This window comes from Oryctolagus cuniculus, chromosome 7 (genome assembly GCF_964237555.1).
Source record: "Oryctolagus cuniculus chromosome 7, mOryCun1.1, whole genome shotgun sequence".
Classification (NCBI taxonomy): domain Eukaryota; kingdom Metazoa; phylum Chordata; class Mammalia; order Lagomorpha; family Leporidae; genus Oryctolagus; species Oryctolagus cuniculus.
The window spans coordinates 146,964,182-146,980,543 of NC_091438.1; the positions used below are offsets into that span (position 1 = coordinate 146,964,182).

Consider the following 16,362-nt stretch of genomic DNA (forward strand, 5'->3'; position numbering starts at 1 on the left):
ACATGGGAACTTCCTGTGAGGCTGTGGGGTCCGGTGATGAAGCCCTTACTTCGTGGGGAGGGGACGCTGACATTTCACATGGCTGGCAAGGGCCTCAGAAAGCGAGTTTTGAGCTAAGGGGATCTGAAGGAAATGAGGAGCCAGGCACAAGATTTTTGGGCAGAGAGACCAGCAGGTGCAAAGGCCCCGAGGTGGCCGTCGGGAAGCAGCAGCGAGGCCCAGGGCTGTAGAGGGTGGGCAAGGCAGGAAGTGGACCGTGGCCAGAAAGGTCTACGGGCTCCATTCAAAGGAAAGCTTTGCTATGTGGGAGATGAGGGCCTGGGGGGTGGGAGCAGACGGGGCGCTGATGTGACTTGTGTTGTGAAAAGTCCCTCTGACACTATTAGAGGAAAGATCAGAGGGGTCAGAGGTAGAAGCCGGGAGCCCAGGGGAGAGGCTGCTCAGATAACTTGGGAGAGAGGATGGTGGCCTGGGTCAAGGTCAGGGGCAGGGGGAGCAGGAGGGTGGCAGGGTCAGGGTTGCATGACGCTGAAGGAGGAATCAGCTGCATTTGTCAATGGAATTGTTTAAGGCACGAGGGAAAGTGGGGAAGAGCCCAGGACGCCTCCATGGGTTAGGCCCAGGCCATTGGAAAGATGGCCGCAGCTACCATGACACAGGCAGCATGCAGTAGAGAACGTTCTAGAGTTGGGGCCTGGGTGTGCTGGACAGGAGATGCTCAGAAGGCCTCAGGGTGGAGGCGTCAAGGTGGCGGGGTTGGGGGGCTGGGCAGCCTGGACCGGGGCTGAGGCTCTGAGAGCAGTGCCGGGGGGCGGGGGGGGGGGGGTTCCCAGCACAGAGCTGGTCCCGGAAACCGGAAACCGCTTCCCCACGGCCCGTTCCCATCTCTTCCTCGCAGTCGGTCATAGGCAGCGGCATGTGGGAGGCCATCAGCTCTGAGGCGCCCGTGAAGTCCCCAAGGTTTGCCCTCCTGGACCTAGAGAAGGGGAAGTCCTACGTGTTCCGCGTGCGGGCCATGAACCAGCACGGCGTGAGCGAGCCCTCGGAGCCCAGCGAGCCCATCGCCTTGAGGGGCCAGCCAGGTACTGCGGGCTGCGGCCGGGCCGTCAGCATTTGGGGTGTGGGGCCCAGGCCGCTGGGCACGAGCCGTGCCTGTGTCCCTCTCCACCCTCTCCCACCCTCTCACTGGAGGCAAACAGGACCTTGGGCCTGTAACGTTGGAAGCCCTGGAAACCACGTTTCTCTGAGCAGGAGGTTCACAGGTGCACGGATGCTTTTCCCAGATGGACAAGGCACTTTGGACAATGGCCCTTTAACTGCGCGTGGGTCAGCGTACCTTTCCAAAATACAGGCAGACGCCGTGCAGGGAGAAGGCCACGGGATAGCACAACCCTTTCTCCGGGTCACGAAGTCCTCCTGGAAGTGCCGCGTGTAGTGCCTGAGGACTACTCCACACTAGGGCCCCCTGAGCTCAGGTTCTTGCCCTGGGGTAGTGGCGGGTCCCAGAGACACGTGGGGTCCCCGGGGGCGTCCTGCCAGCCTCTGCCCTCACCCCGGGGCACCGCGGCCTCTCCCCTCCGTCCCAGCACTGATGTCACCCGCAGGCCCTTCCTGAGGCCAGAACCTCAAATCTGTTTCTCAGTGCAGGCGCTAGGCCAGTGCAGCACCAGCTCAGGGTCGGCCCTCAGTGACTTTTGATAGACGCTGAGTTTGCTATAGAACACAGCCCAGACTGGTCGGAGGAGTGGCTCTCGACCCCCAAAACTTGGCCTGCCTGCTAGACATGCAGCAAGCCAGTCGCTGATGCCAGGGATATGGAAGAAAGAGGTGTTGGCCGGCACCACGGCTCACTATGCTAATCCTCCACCTGCGGCGCCAGCACACCGGGTTCTAGTCCCGGTTGCTCCTCTTCCAGTCCAGCTCTCTGCTGTGGCCCAGGAAGGCGATGTAGGATGGCCCAAGTGCTTGGGCCCTGCACCTGCATGGGAAACCAGGAGGAAGCACCTGGCTCCTGGCTTCAGATCGGCACAGCGCGCTGGCCGTAGCAGCCATTTGGGGAGTGAACCAACGGAAGGAAGACCTTTCTCTCTGTCTCTCTCACTCGGCCTGTCAAAAAAAAAAAAAAAGTGTTTATTGCAAAGCTCAGAGCAAGGAGGTGGGCAGCTATGGCTTCCTTCCCAGGCTCCCCAGAGGCCAGGGGTGCAGATTGAAGTTGGGGCTGAGAGGCGCATGTTCAGCTCATGCCCAAGCCCCTGGTCACTGTGTAGTGCTGGTGGTCCTTCATTAACTGATCAGCGATATTGTGTCTTTAAAAAAAAAGAGTTATTTATTTATTTGAAAGGCAGAGTTAGAAAGAAAGAGAGGTCAGCGCTGCAGTTCACTAGGCTAATCCTCCGCCTTGCGGCGCCGGCACACCGGGTTCTAGTCCCGGTCGGGGCGCCGGATTCTGTCCCGGTTGCCCCTCCTTCCAGGCCAGCTCTCTGCTGTGGCCAGGGAGTGCAGTGGAGGATGGCCCAAGTCCTTGGGCCCTGCACCTGCATGGGAGACCAGGAAAAGCACCTGGATCCTGGCTTCAGATCAGCGCGATGCGCCGGCCGCAGCAGCCATTGGAGGGTGAACCAATGGTGAAAGGAAGACCTTTCTCTCTGTCTCTCTCTCTCACTGTCCACTCTGCCTGTCAAAAAAAAAAAAAAAAAAGGATATGTTATTAAAAAAAAAAGAGAGAGAGAAAGAAAGAAAGAGAGAGACAGAGGGAGACATCTTCCAACTAGCAGGTTCACTCTTCAAATGGTTGCAACAACCAGAGCTGGGCCAGCCTGAAGCCAGGAGCCTGGATCTTCATCTGGGTCTCCCACGTGGGTATAGTGGCCCACTTTGGCCATCTTCTGCTGCTTTCCCAGGCACATTATCAGGGAGCTGGATCAGAAGTGGAGCAGCCAGGACTGGAGCCATATGAGATACTGGCATCACAGGTGGTGGCTTGATTCGTTATGCCACAAGGCTGGCCCCCAGTCTTGTGTCTTGTAGGGAATTTCAGTGGTGGTAAAGTGACCTTTTGTCTGTGTGGGGACTACGTGCAGGTGGAATTTACTTTTTGCTTGGGGCCTGGGATTCCTGGAAAAGGAATCCCTGGAGACAAGGCCAACATCAAGATGTCATCCATCAGGGAGATAGATGAGCTCATGAGTCTCGTATACAGGGCCCCTGTAGCGCCTGCCATGCCACTCCCTCAATCCCATGTTGTGGGAAGTTTTTAGCTTAGGAAGAGGGTGCTTTGCAATCATAAAAGCAGGGCAAGGGGCCTGCAGTAGATGAAGCCATGGACTGCCGCGCCAGCATCCCATATGAGCACCGGTTCAAGTCCCAGCTTCTCCACTTTCAATCCAGCGCCCCACTGGTGCACATGGGAAAGCAGCAGAGGATGGCCCAAGTCCCTGGACCCCTGGACCCATGTAGGAGACCAGGAAGAAACTCTTGGCTCCTGGCTTTGGCCTGGCACAGCCCTCGCCATTGTGGCCATTTGGAGAGTGAACCAGCAGATGGAAGATCTCTCTCTCTCTCGTCTCTCTGTCTCTCCTCTCTCTCTGTAACTCTGCCTTTCAAATAGATAAGTAAATCTTAAAAAAAAAAAAAAAAAAAAAAAAAGCAGGGCAAGGGAACTTGAAGCTGAGGGAGGGAGACCAGATGGCCTCTCGCATCTGTATCCAAGGCACTGACCGGGGTGCGGTTTCAAGTTCACCCTGTCCCTGTCCACTCTGAGGCACCTCCAGAACACAAGGAGAGGTGTTCGGGGAAAGTTGGGAGAGGAGAAGGCCGGGCTGCGGGCGGAGGCTGCCGAGGGGTCAGGGACAAAGGCCTGAGTTGGGCAGGGCCCTCAGAGACAAGGGAGGAGGAGAGACGTGGAGCAGGTCAAGGAGCAGAAGGCTGAAGGAGCCTGCACTGGGGGCAGCAGATAATGGGGAGCCACCAGCAGATATGCGGGGAGCCCAGACTGACGCAAGCACCAGGAAGCTCGTGCACCTGCCAGCCAGCCATCAGCCCGCCCACTCTCTGATCCAACCATTTAACAAGTCATGGCAGCCCCCACTCAGGGCGCTTGCTCTCGGGGAGCCATGAGAGTCGATACAGAAGGTTTTGAGGGAGGGGAACCAAGTTTTCTTAAGACAGAAGAGGAAATCTGCCAGACTTGGTGACCTCAAGGACAGGGGGGTTACTAGCCATATTTTTGTGACTACAGTGAAATACCCGGGGAAGTTAACTTACACAGGCATTGGCCACGGCTCCAGAGAGGATGGCAGAGCACGTTCAGAGACAAGATCACGTGGCAAACCAGGGACAGACAGAGTGGCAGGGCCCAGGCTTCCAAGACTCTTGGGAGCCCCACCTTCCAAGGGCACGCCCCTCAATGGCCCGAGGGCTCCCACGAGGCCCACCCCAAACACCACGTGGGATTCAGTTTGCACCCTCTCGGCACCATTCCCTTAGGGCTTTGGAGTGTAACTCCTGTGTGATTCCGGAGCCAAATCGCAGTCGTGTGAAGATGAGTGACCACCGGCCTCGGAGCTTTAGGGGGAAGCAGAGCTGCTCCCAGGGCAGAGCAGAGAGAAACCCCAGCCCAAATCTCGCCCCCACCCCACCCCCGCTGACCGCCACAGGGTTGGGGCTCCCCGCTGCCCCCGCCCCCGCCTGTCAGAGCCAGGCGCTCAGCATCCTCACTCAGCCCACCTCTCTGTTTTTCAGCGACGCTCCCTCCCCCAGCTCAAGTTCAAGCTTTCCGAGACACGCAGACTTCCATCTCCCTGACCTGGGAGCCCGTGGACGCTGGCCCCGAGCTCCTGGGCTACTACATCTACTCCCGGGAGGTGGGGTCGACGGAGTGGCAGACCGTCAACAACAAGCCCATCCAGGGCAGCAGGTGGGTCGGGCCCAGCCCCCCTGCGGCGCCCGGACCGCCTGGAAGGAGAACACAGCCCCCAGCTTCCCCGGATCTGCCCCCCACCAGGGGCCGCGCACTGCTCCCAGCTCCCTCACCAGTCGGTCACCTGGTTCTCACGGTGCTCGTGTGCGTGCAGGACCGCCCTTCCTGACCGAGCTCCACGCACAGGCACGAGGCTCGGGGAGCTGCAGTAACTGCCCAGGCTCCCTGCGCCAGGGGACGAGCTGGGGTGTGAACTCTGACCCGCTCTTTTTCAACGAACACCGCGGGCAGGACTCCGGGGACAGAGGTGACTGTGGCTGGGCCCCTCCAGGAGCTTCAGAGCCAGAGGGGTGGGTGGGGGCAGGCAGTCAGGGAGGCCTGGGTCAGGCTCCACACCCACCCCACCCAGAGCCTCCTGGTGCCCCACGGGGAGAACGTGCCCCCTCTGGGCCTCAGTCTCCTCCTCCATGAACCCATCCTTGACCTTCCAACTCCCAACACACTCAGAGGCTCCCTCCTCCATCAGCAGCCCTCAGAGACCTTTACCCTTGCAGGCAGGTGAGGCTCAAACTGCTGGGCCCTGCCCCCTCTCACCACGGAGGGCTACGTAGAGAGGGGCTCAGGGGTGATGCCCCCCCGCCTTTCCACGGGAAGACAGACCAGGCCCTCAGCACACCTGGCTCTAGGTCATGAGCTCCAAGGTCATCTCACCCAGGAAAAGGAACTGTCCTGTGTCCCTCAGGTCTTAGGCACCTACAGGCAGCTTCAAGGTGTAGCTTGTTGCCCTAACAGATGAAGTCACCGTGTTGAACAATCAGATTCTTAACAGATTAGCTCAGAGTCAAGGTTATCCCTAGAGTACGACCTCCTCTCCCCTTCACTTGAATGCCCATGTGATGGGGGGGGGGGGGTCACTGTGAATGTGAACTTGGCGCGGCAGGGACACGGGTCACCCACCAGGGCAGCAGGCTCCTCTGGCGAGTGCAGAGAGCTCATCACACGTGAGCATGTCGTCTACTCCAGGGGTCGTGGAGGCTGAACCCTGCTGCCCAGGAGTCAGAGCCGAGGCTGAGGGCCCAGGGGGAGCTCATCTAGACTGCATTCTGGTGTGCAGCCGGGAGCCCGGTGCACAGGAGCGACTCACACGATGTCTGGCTGCTAGAATGAATGAACGGAGGGACAAAGCTGTGTCCCCAGCTGGCTGTGAGCTCTGGGCATGCCCCTTCCCTACCTGTAACAGGAACAGTCTGACCTGCACAGGCCCCTCCCACAGCCCAGTGTGCAAGACCTCGCACCCATCTCCCAGCCAGGGTGAGAGCCGTGCCCTCGTGGGGGTGTAGCCGCACACGCATGCAGGGTGAGAGTTGGATAGCCAGGAGCCACTGTCTCCAGTGTCGCACTTCCATCTCCTGTCCACAGGGTCTGCCTGGGGAGTCACCTCCAGCCTCACCTGTCCAGGTGTTCCCTCCCTCCTAAGGCACCATCCTCTTTTTGGAAGTGTGTTGCTAGGCAGGGGGATTGCGGCTCTGTCACCATCAGCACCTGCTGAGGCACGGCAAAACCAAGAGTTGGGAACTCCACCTAGGTCGCCCATGTGGGTGGCAGAGGCCCAAGCACCTGTACCATCCTCCACTGCCCTCCCCTGCCTCCCAGACGAGTTAGCAGGGAGTTGGATTGGAAGCAGGGCAGCCAGGCGCTCCGACACAGGTGACCAGCGTCATGGGCGGCACCTGCACCTGCCACACCACAGTGCCAGCCCAGGGAAGCATGTCCCCTCTAAGCCAGAGGGCCCCATGTGCGTCTCTGGGTGGCGACTCCCTTTGGGGGGTCTTTGAAAGTTCTCTGTGGTTTTCATCCCAGCACTGATGCAGACAATCACAGCAACTTTTTTTTTAAGATTTATTTTATTTATTTGAAAGGCAGAGTTACAGAGAGAGGTAGAGACAGGGAGAAAGAGGTCTTCCATCCACTGGTTTACTCCCCAGATGGCTGCAATGGCTAGAGCTGAGCTGAGCTGAAACTAGGAGCCAGGAGCTTCTTCTGGGTCTCCCATGTGGGTGCAGGGGCTCAAGCACGTGGGCCATCTTCTACTGCTCTCCCAGGCCATAGCAGGGAGCTGGATTGGAAGTGGAGCAGCCGGGACTCGAACAGGTGCCCATGTGGGATGCTGGCACTGCAGGCCAGGGCCTTAACCTGCTGCACCACAGCGCTGGCCCCACCCCTCCTTCTTCATCAAGGACGGCCCAAAGCCCAGGAGCTGCGCTGTGGAGCTCTGGGTCCCGGGCTGGCCGTTGTTCCGTCAGTGGGCATCCTTCCCTGGGGAGCTGCGTTGCCGCAGCAGGCTCTGCAGGGGCGGGCGGCCTCCGAAACCCCAACGGCAGCATCCTTCCGGCTCCACTTCAGGCCAAGTGTGGGGTCCGGCACTAATTCTAGGTCAGCAGGGCCCGGAAGCCTCAGACCCCTCTACGCTGGTGACAGCGTGTCCTAGCAGGCCGTTCTAGAAGGCTCGGGGATGTCTCCAGGCTGCTAGGCCACCCCTGAGGGCTGTGCGTTCCTCGGCCAGGTTCTCGGTTCCCGGGCTGAGGACCGGGAGGGAGTACGAGTTCTGCATCAGGTCCGTCAGCGAGGCCGGGGTGGGCGAGAGCTCGGCCGTCACGGAACCCATCAGGGTCAAGCAGGCTCTGGGTAAGTCGCAGTGCAGCGCGGCGTGCAGGCCGCGGGGGCGGCCCTGGGCGGCTCAGGGGACTCGGGCTCAGAAACGCTGCTTGGAGGACCAAGCCCAGGGAGCAGTGGGTAATCCGCCCTCTATGGACCCTGCAGCTGGCCCGGACCCCCTTGCCTCTGGGGAGGGAGAAACTGTGGGAGGAGACCCCGGCAGCTGGGGAGGGGGGGCAGCCCAGGTGCCCTCCAGGGGAAAGGTGCTCAGGGAGAACCCCCTGGAGCTGGGGGTGGGGCACCAGGGCAGGGTCTTGATTCCCACAGGCCCCAGCGCCCAAGCCAGCCACCCCTAGGGAGCAGCGGCCTCACCTCCTTCCTCCCCGTAGCCACCCCATCTGCCCCATACGACTTCGCCCTCCTGAGCTGCGGGAAGAATGAGATGGTCATCGGGTGGAAACCCCCTAAGCATCGTGGAGGCGGCAAGATCCTGGGCTACTTCCTGGACCAGCACGACTCGGAGGAGCTGGACTGGCACCCGGTCAACCAGCAGCCCGTCCCCAGCCGCGTGTGCAAGGTGAGACTGCGCCGCCGCCACCACGCTTGTGCAGGGGGCAGCCGAGGGCCACTGCTGGCTGCTGGGGGCATCAGGCTCCCGCCTCCATCGCCCAGCTAATGTTGGAAGGCAGCAGGCACTGGGACAGGCCTGGTTAGAGCCCCCCCGCAGCTCCTGCTCTGGGCCCCTGCCCCCGCGGCAGCCCCAGCTTCCGTCTTCACGGCTTGTGCTTGTGTCCTTCAAGGTCAGTGACCTCCACGAGGGCCACTTCTATGAGTTCCGGGCCCGGGCAGTCAACTGGGCAGGCGTTGGTGACCTGTCGGCACCCAGCAGCCTGTTTGAGTGCAAAGAGTGGACGATGCCCCAGCCAGGTGAGGGGCCTGCAGGCCCGAAGTCCAGCCCCGTCCGACCCCTCACGACAGAGCCCGGGAGAGGAGCGTGCTCTCCGTGTGTTCGCACCTGCTCTGTGCCCCTGGCCCTTCCACACACTGACCCTGTGTTCCCAGTCCCAGGCAGGCTCTGAACTCTGTTCCAAGGACTCCTGGGCCAGCAGCAGGTCCTGTATCCCTGGCACAAACTGCTCCCCACTCGACCCCATCCACCCTGTGATTCTGACCCCAAAGGCACACTGCTAAGGTGACCAACGTGTCACAGTTTCTCTGGGACCATCCTAGTTGGCTGCTAGGAACCCCTCAATCCTGGACACCCAGGACGGTTGGTCCCCCTGCACAGCGCACTGCACCCCCCCCTGCCCATCAGCTCACACACGAGCCCCGCCCTGCCCCCTGGGGGGGACAGTCACAACCTTCTCCCCACTCCCCCGCCCGGTTCAGCTCAGTTCTGGCATTTACACGAAACCTTGATCCAAGCGGCTGGCAATTACAGTGTGTGACACTTTAGATGAGAGGTAACGTTTATTGAGCACTTACTGTATACCACTGGCTGTACAGTCTCTCCTTCATGCTCACGATAGCATTGTCTCGTAAGAACTTTCATTGTCCCCGTCTTGTAGATGAGAAGACAAGAGAGTCCCCATAGGAGAGGCTGGAGCTGGGCAGGGTCCTTGGTGCTCGGACTCCAGAGGCCACACCCTGGGCCCTTTAATGCCGCCTGGGACGGGGTGGGGGAAGGGCAAGGAGGCTTCCAGGAGGAGGTGATCAGGGCACATATTGAAGCGGTGACCTCTTCCAGGCCCAGGGCTGAGCCTCAGCATGGAGCCACCCTACCCAGGCCTGGCTGTGGCCGGCACGTTGATTGCCCGGCGCCTTGCCCGTCCGTCCGGCCACCCCTCACATCTCTGCCCCCCTCTCATCTCCCACAGGGCCGCCGTATGATGTGCGGGTGTCCGAGGTGCGGGCCACCTCCCTGATGCTGCAGTGGGAGCCCCCGCTGTACACGGGCGCTGGACCAGTCACAGGCTACCAAGTCAGCTTCCAGGAAGACGGCTCTGAGCAGTGGAAGGTGGCCACCCCAGGCCCTGTCCCTGGTACCCACCTGAGGGTGAGTCCTGCCCCGTCATCTGCTGGCCGGCCCTGGGCCTTCCCTCCACTGGACATGGCAGAACCACAGAACAGCAAAGCTGGAATGACCTCACGACCACATCCTCCATGATGGCACAGAGGACCAGAGAGGCAGAGTCACTTACCCAGGGTCACACAGCCAATTGGTAGCAAGTCAGGCTAACTGGTGGCCTTCCCAGCTCCGTGCCAGGCAGATGCCCCTAAAAACTCATGTGACAGCCAGCCAGGTAGGTCAGCGTTTGCACGTGCACATACTCAGCCCAGGAACTGTGTTGTAGAAATAACGAGGCAGCCGATTTGGCCATCCGGGGAGTGAACCAGAGGATGGAAGATCTCTCTTCTTCTCTCTTTGTAACTCTGATACCAACAAGTGGAATCCAGCACATGTCATGTTTCTATGGGGTTTATGTGCATTTAAGAGTCCATTCTGGGATTGCCAGGAGACTTTACTCTTTCCTTTTTATAAAAAATAATGATTTATTTATTTATTTGAAAAGCAAAGAGACAGCAAAACAGAGAGCGATCCTCCACCTGCTGGTTCAGTCTCCAGATGGCTGCGACAGCCAGGGCTGGGCCAGGCTAGAGCCAAGAACTCCATCTGGGTCTCCCCCATGGGTATTAGGGACCCAGGGACTTGAGCCATCGCCTGCTGCTCCTAGGGTGCTCATTAGCAGGCCGCTGGGACCAGGAGCAGAGCCAGGCCTGGAGCCCAGCAGAGTCGCAGCCACTGTGCCCCATCTTCTGTGTGCATTCTTCTTTAAAGTTCCCCCAACAGCATGTACCTCTTGACTCATCAGAAGCAAAGTGAAATACCTTGATTTTGTGAAATGAAATTAAGGCCACTTCAGAATCAGAGCAGACACGCCTTGGCCAGTGGAATCCCCCGAGGTCCTGCAGCCCCCCCTCCCGCAGTGGCTGGGGTTGGGGGGAGGCCTGGAGATGGGTGGTCCGCCCCCTGCTCCCCGCACACCCAGGCTGGCCCAAGCCGGGCGGGGCCCCTCGGTGATTTGGCACTGGTTGCTGTGTCGGGATGGTTGGCTGTCTTCCTTGACTCAGTCACTTGCTAAAGACCCCCTGACACCCCCCCCCCCCGTTAGCGCAGCTCAGGACCGCACAAGCAGCTGAAATCAGTGGGCAGCAGGCAATGACAACACTGTGCTGTGATTGAGGGCACGCACGGAATTCTGGGGGCTTGAGCGGGAAGGTCCGAGCCTCTGTCTAGAACCCTGCAGATGCCTGAGCAGAGCAATGCTTGAGGTGGTGAGACTGTGTCCCAGGGAGGAGGAGCTGTGAACTGATGGGCCTGGGGACCCAGAGGGAGCCAGGAGGTGGAGGAGGGGAACAGCAGAAGAGAAAGAGGATGGGAAGTTGACATTGGACTTGACCCTGAAGGCTACGGAAAGATTTAGGCACAGTCAGCTTGGAAGAGGGAAGCAGAGGGAGGGTGCAGAGGCAAGATGCTGTTTAGGAAGCTTCTGGACGAATCCAGGTGAGGGGCGGGGACTGGGACGCGGAGGGGAGGGTCATGTGCGGGAGTGGTAGGGAAGTGAAACCGCTGGGACTTGGTTGCTGGGTGGGGAGGGCTCCAGAGGAGGACGTCAGAGAGGCCCCCAGCCTCTCCGTCAGCGTCAGTGTGGGGCGATGGTATCGAGGGAGGGTTGAGGGTGGCCGGGAGGGAGAGGGTCTGCCTGCGGGGAGGTGGATGAGTTCATCTTCCAGTGGATGGAGTTCCCGGGCCGCGAGTGGACCACCGAACACTGGAACTCAGGAGAGGCCTGCTCCTCGCCCCAAGCGCCCTCAGGGTCCCACAGCGAGAGGTCTTCGCCTCCTCAAAGCTCACTGTCCTCTCCCCCTCCCCCAGGTGTCTGACTTGCAGCAAGGAAAGAGTTACGTGTTCCAGGTGCAGGCCATCAATTCAGCGGGTCTGGGGCAGCCGTCGATGCCCACCGACCCTGTGCTGCTGGAGGAGAAGCCAGGTAGCGTGGCCAGAGGGAGCCGGTGCTCCCAGCCAGACTGGGCCCGCGGGGAGCTGGGGGACCAGAGGCCCTTCTGCCCACCCCGGCCTCGGGCCACTCCCTCCCTCGGGCCCTGCCTCTCCCTCTGGAGTTACTTGGTAGATCCCAAGATAGGAACACAGCTGCTCCCTGTGCCTTGATGGTAGCTCCGGCCCTGCGGCACTGAGAAACCACACAGCTGTCTAAAGCAGGGCCCAGGTGGCGCCGTGGGCTGGCCTATCTGGCAGCCCCCGCTGGCCCCCTCCCGCTACAAGCCAGGTGCTGTGCTTGGCCCCCACCCTGCCCCGGCCCCCACCAAGCCCTTCACGGAGGGATGGTCAACCCCACTTTAGAAACGTGCAGGGGGGAGGGGCTTGGCTTGGTTTGTTATTTACCAATGCCCAGTGCCCTCCCTCGGTCTCCCTCCCAGATGCCCGGGAGATCGAGGTCGGTGTGGACGAAGAAGGCTTTATCTACTTGGCTTTCGAAGCCCCTGAGGCCCCCGACTCCTCAGAGTTTCAGTGGTCCAAAGACTACAAGGGCCCTCCGGACCCCCAGAGGGTCAAGGTCGAGGACGGAGTTAACAAGTAAGTGAAGGGAGGAGAGGCCAAGGCCCCAGCGCAGTCGCTGTGTGGAGGGGGGGACCCACTTCTGTGTGCGGGGAGGGGAGTGGGCTGGCCCCCGGGGTGCAGACTGTGGCCTTACGGAGTAGGGGGGCCAGGGCAGTTAAGGGGCTCAACGGGGGCGTTTGGCTTTTTGGAGATTGTTTTGTAAAGAGCCGCAGGTGCTCTGCCTCGGTCTCCCGGGAGGGACCAGACCTGGGCCCAGCTTCATGATCACAAGATTCCTGAGAGCCACTGCTTGGGGGGGAGGGGCTGACTGCAGCTCACAGTCCCAGAGCCTCTCAGGCCAGGGCTAGGTCCCTATCTGGCAACAGCATTCTTGCTGGCACAGTGCCGTGGCAGCCCAGAGCGGCACGTGGCAAGAGGGAGCACCTGTGCCTGGCTCTCCCTCCTGTAAAGCCACCAGCACTCTGTCAGGATCCAGGTCCAATCCAACCTCCTCCCAAAGGCCCCGCCTTCAAACTCCGGAGCTGGAGTGAGCTTCCAGCCTCCTCTTACCATCAGCTCATGGCTTTGGCGTTTTTATTATTATTATTATTTATTTGAAAGCAGGGAGAGATCCATCTTCCTTCTGCTGGTTCCCTCTGCAAAAGGCCCCAACAGCCAAAGCTGGGCCAGGGCAAAACCAGGAGCCTAGAACTCCTTCTGGGTCTCCCACGTGGGTACAGGGGCCCAGGCACCCGGGCCATCATCCACTGGTTCCCGGGGGACTTGAGACTCACACTGGTGTGTCTGTGGCACAACCCAGCCCCTCAACTCACCACTTTCAAGTCCAAGCTCCGAGAATTCTGGAGCCACCTGTTGTTTGAGCCATTGCAGCCTCCTCGTAGGGGGTTGAGCCACTGTCAAATGCCTCCGTGTCTCACTCCTGTCCCCACAGCTCCTGCCCTCAGCTCTGTCTCCCAGAGACAAAGCCAACACTTTGAGCCCTGCCAGAAGGTGGGGTAAGGCAGCCAGCAAGCAGCCTGTGCCAGAGGGCCTGGCTCGTGGGGCCATGGCAGGTGCCAGGTCCTAGGAGATCCCAAGTCACACCTCCCCCTGCCCTGCCCGCTTCCTGGCTTGGCCGAGATCTGGAATGAGGCCCAGAGCTACCAGAGTTGAATGGGAATCTCCCCTCTCAGGCTCCCAACGCACAGGGCCAAGGAGCCCGGCCCAGAGCCTCTGCTCTCTCCCCTCTGCCAGGTCCAAGATCATCCTGAAGGAACCGGGTCTCGAGGACCTGGGCACCTACTCGGTGGTGGTCACCGATGCTGACGAAGACATCTCTGCGAGCCACACGCTGACCGAGGAAGGTAACACCCCTCGCCCCTCGGTGTCCCCAGAGACAGACCCCCGACAAGCAGCCCCAACACAGTCACCCCCAGAGCAGCAGGAGGCTGCAAGCTGAGTGCACAGCGACTTCTGCAGCCGCCAGCCCTCACCCAGGCTTCCGTTCATTCTGCCAGTCGCTCAGTACCCACCTGTTTGCACCTGTCATCTGCCAGGTACCAGCCCAGACCCTGCGAGTTCTATCAGGGGACTCGGCAGGCAGCCGACCCTGGCTGGCAGAGTTCACATTCCTCCTGTCTCTCTGGTTTACCCACATTTGACAAAGGCAAAGTTATCAGGATGAGTTTGCTTCCTTCAGCAGCCTAAGAAAACCCATAGTGCACAAGGACGATACTTTGCAGACAGGGGTTGGTCTGAGAAGTGAGGATGCAGTAGGGAGCAGTGGGGACTGTGGCTAACCAGAGAACGGATGCCACGTCTAAGACCATCCACATTTGGTGGTTTCAACGGAACTGAAACCAGGGCTGTTGACGGATGAGGCTGCCGTGTCCATAGCAACTGGCACGGCCCTGGCCTATTGTTATCCTGTTTGTGGCATGTCAGGCCCATTGATCTTTTTAAGATGCACAAACCAGAGAGATGCCATCCAGTTCCAGGTCCCGCTGGGCTGTGGGCAAGCTGCGTCACTGCTCTGGGCCCTGTGCCCTCACCTGTGAGGGGAGTTATAATGCCTGGTTGACCACCCAGCTGAAACACTGCTTCTGTGCAGATACGTCGAGACGATTCTGTGCAAACCACAGCCCTCCACCAAAGTGGTGGGTTTTTGTGGGGCTCTGTGGTGCTCGCTGAGAGCCCAGCCTCCAGGGCTTGCAAGGGGAAATGCGGTATGGGCTCTGCCCCTGGCGGTTTATCCAGGCAGTGCCTACTTATTCAGCACCTACTGTGTGCGGGCACTGGAGGAGCTCAGCTTAGCAGGAGAGAGAAACCTGATACAAAGAAACAATCGGTAGATGGGGCATCAGCGGGGGCTCCAGGCTGTGGGACTGAGTCCTTGCGTGCAGGCGCTAGGACAGCAGGTACAGAGGGCTGACAGGGGGCTCGGGCATCAGGGGCTGGCGGGAGAGTGACGCCCCGCCCACAGCAGCTGATAGCACTGAGCATGAGCCTGGCACAGGATGGCTGTTCCTCCAGGGGGGGGTGTGGGAGCCAGGCTTTGAAGGACAGAGAGAACTACAGTCTGGGGGGGGGGGGGGGGGGGCTGTGGCCCCAGGATCCATCCCCATCCGTCATCGGCCCCCCGTGTCATCAGTAAGTGACCCTGGTGACCGCCAGCCCCCGCGGGGTCCCGGGACAGTGCTGTCATCGGCCCCTGTGCCTGCAGATTTCAATCTGTCTGCTTTCCTCCTCGCCCCTCCCCGTCCCAGAGCTGAACAGGTTGAAGAAGCTGAGCCACGAGATCAGGAACCCTGGTAAGCGGAGGTGGGAGTGGGAGCGGGCAGAGACCAGGGCATGCCGGCAATGAACGGGCAGTCATGGGGAGCCAGCGGGGGGCGCGGTGTGGCGGGGTGCGGATCTAGCCGGCTCCTCCATGTAATCATTTTTATGGCTCTGAGCACCTGGGCTTGGAAAAGCTAAACCCGCGCTCCCCCGAATTGCCCGGGGTAGCGGGCACCTTCTGAAGCAGGGGTTCCAAATCTGGCTACACGGGAGAGACGCCCCCATGCCCCCAACACATCAGAGTCTCTGAGGGTGCACCCCGGCCAGTCAGGTTTAGAACCAGGGCCCCTGAGCCCTTGGAAAGGAGAAATTTAACCGACCCCAGCCCGTGCCTCCTCAGCCTCTCTCAGCCCCTCGCCTGCTTGGTGGTGCACCCTGGGGTGGCGCTGCTGGGGAGGGGGGTGGAGTCGAGCATGCCCCGCCCACACCCCTTCTCTTTGGCTCCTCCCAGTGATCAAACTGATCTCGGGCTGGAACGTGGACATCCTGGAGAAGGGAGAGGTGCGGCTGTGGCTGGAGGTGGAGAAGTTATCTCCGGCCGCCCAGCTGCACCTCATCTTCAATGAGAAAGAGATCTTCAGCTCGCCGGTAAGGGGCGCCAGCGGCTCCCAGCGCCCTGCGTGCTGCTCCACGGGCGGGGCCCTCCACCCGTGGGCGTTCCAGAAGTGCCTGCACTCCAGCTCTCCTGGGGTGGGGATGGGGACACCCAGGGAACAGGAGGCGAGCTGAGTGGGACCCAGGTGCCACCCACAAATAGGCTCGCACACTCCCCACAATTGGAACACCCCAGCAGTCCAGGATGAAAACTGCATTCACACTGTTGACTGTGCAGGCCGAGACCTCACTCATCTTAGGTGCACTCACAAAGTATTCTCGCACAGTTTTTTGTTTGATTATTTGAAGATTATTTATTTGAAAGGCAGAGTGACAGTGAAAGAGAGAGACAATGAGACAGAAAGATCCTCCATCCGCTGGTTGGCTGCAACACCAGGGCTGGGCCAGGCGGCAGCCAGGAGCCTGGAACTCTCTCCTGGTCTCCCCGAGGGTGACAGGGGTCCAAACACATGAGCCATCTTCTGCTGCTTTCCCAGGTACATTAGCAGGGAGCTGGATCGGAAGTGGAGCAGCGGGGACTGGAACTGGTGTCCACTATGGGATGCCAGCACCGCTGCCGGCGGCTTAACCCACTAAGCCCGGCACCCGCCTCTGGCGCGGTTCTGAGAGCACGGGACGGGGAGTTCGGCCACTCCTAGGCTTGTTCACAGCAGCTGCTGCTCTTTCTGCTTCTTTCCGTGCGACCCCTGAGCAAGCAGAGCCCCGCGACGGAGGC

General features: G+C 60.3%; 1 protein-coding gene across 1 annotated transcript in view; it reads left to right on the forward strand.

The window, feature by feature from the left end:
- MYOM3 (myomesin 3) overlaps positions 1 to 16,362 on the forward strand; it is a 48,310-nt gene that overhangs the window by 18,378 nt on the left and 13,570 nt on the right. The window contains exons 15-25 of the mRNA XM_051856692.2: positions 899 to 1,082; positions 4,741 to 4,915; positions 7,482 to 7,603; positions 7,963 to 8,150; positions 8,374 to 8,500; positions 9,451 to 9,629; positions 11,511 to 11,625; positions 12,074 to 12,230; positions 13,449 to 13,558; positions 14,960 to 15,004; positions 15,484 to 15,620. Coding sequence (XP_051712652.2) covers positions 899 to 1,082; positions 4,741 to 4,915; positions 7,482 to 7,603; positions 7,963 to 8,150; positions 8,374 to 8,500; positions 9,451 to 9,629; positions 11,511 to 11,625; positions 12,074 to 12,230; positions 13,449 to 13,558; positions 14,960 to 15,004; positions 15,484 to 15,620 — 1,539 coding nt within the window. The remainder of the gene's footprint in view (positions 1 to 898; positions 1,083 to 4,740; positions 4,916 to 7,481; positions 7,604 to 7,962; positions 8,151 to 8,373; positions 8,501 to 9,450; positions 9,630 to 11,510; positions 11,626 to 12,073; positions 12,231 to 13,448; positions 13,559 to 14,959; positions 15,005 to 15,483; positions 15,621 to 16,362) is intronic.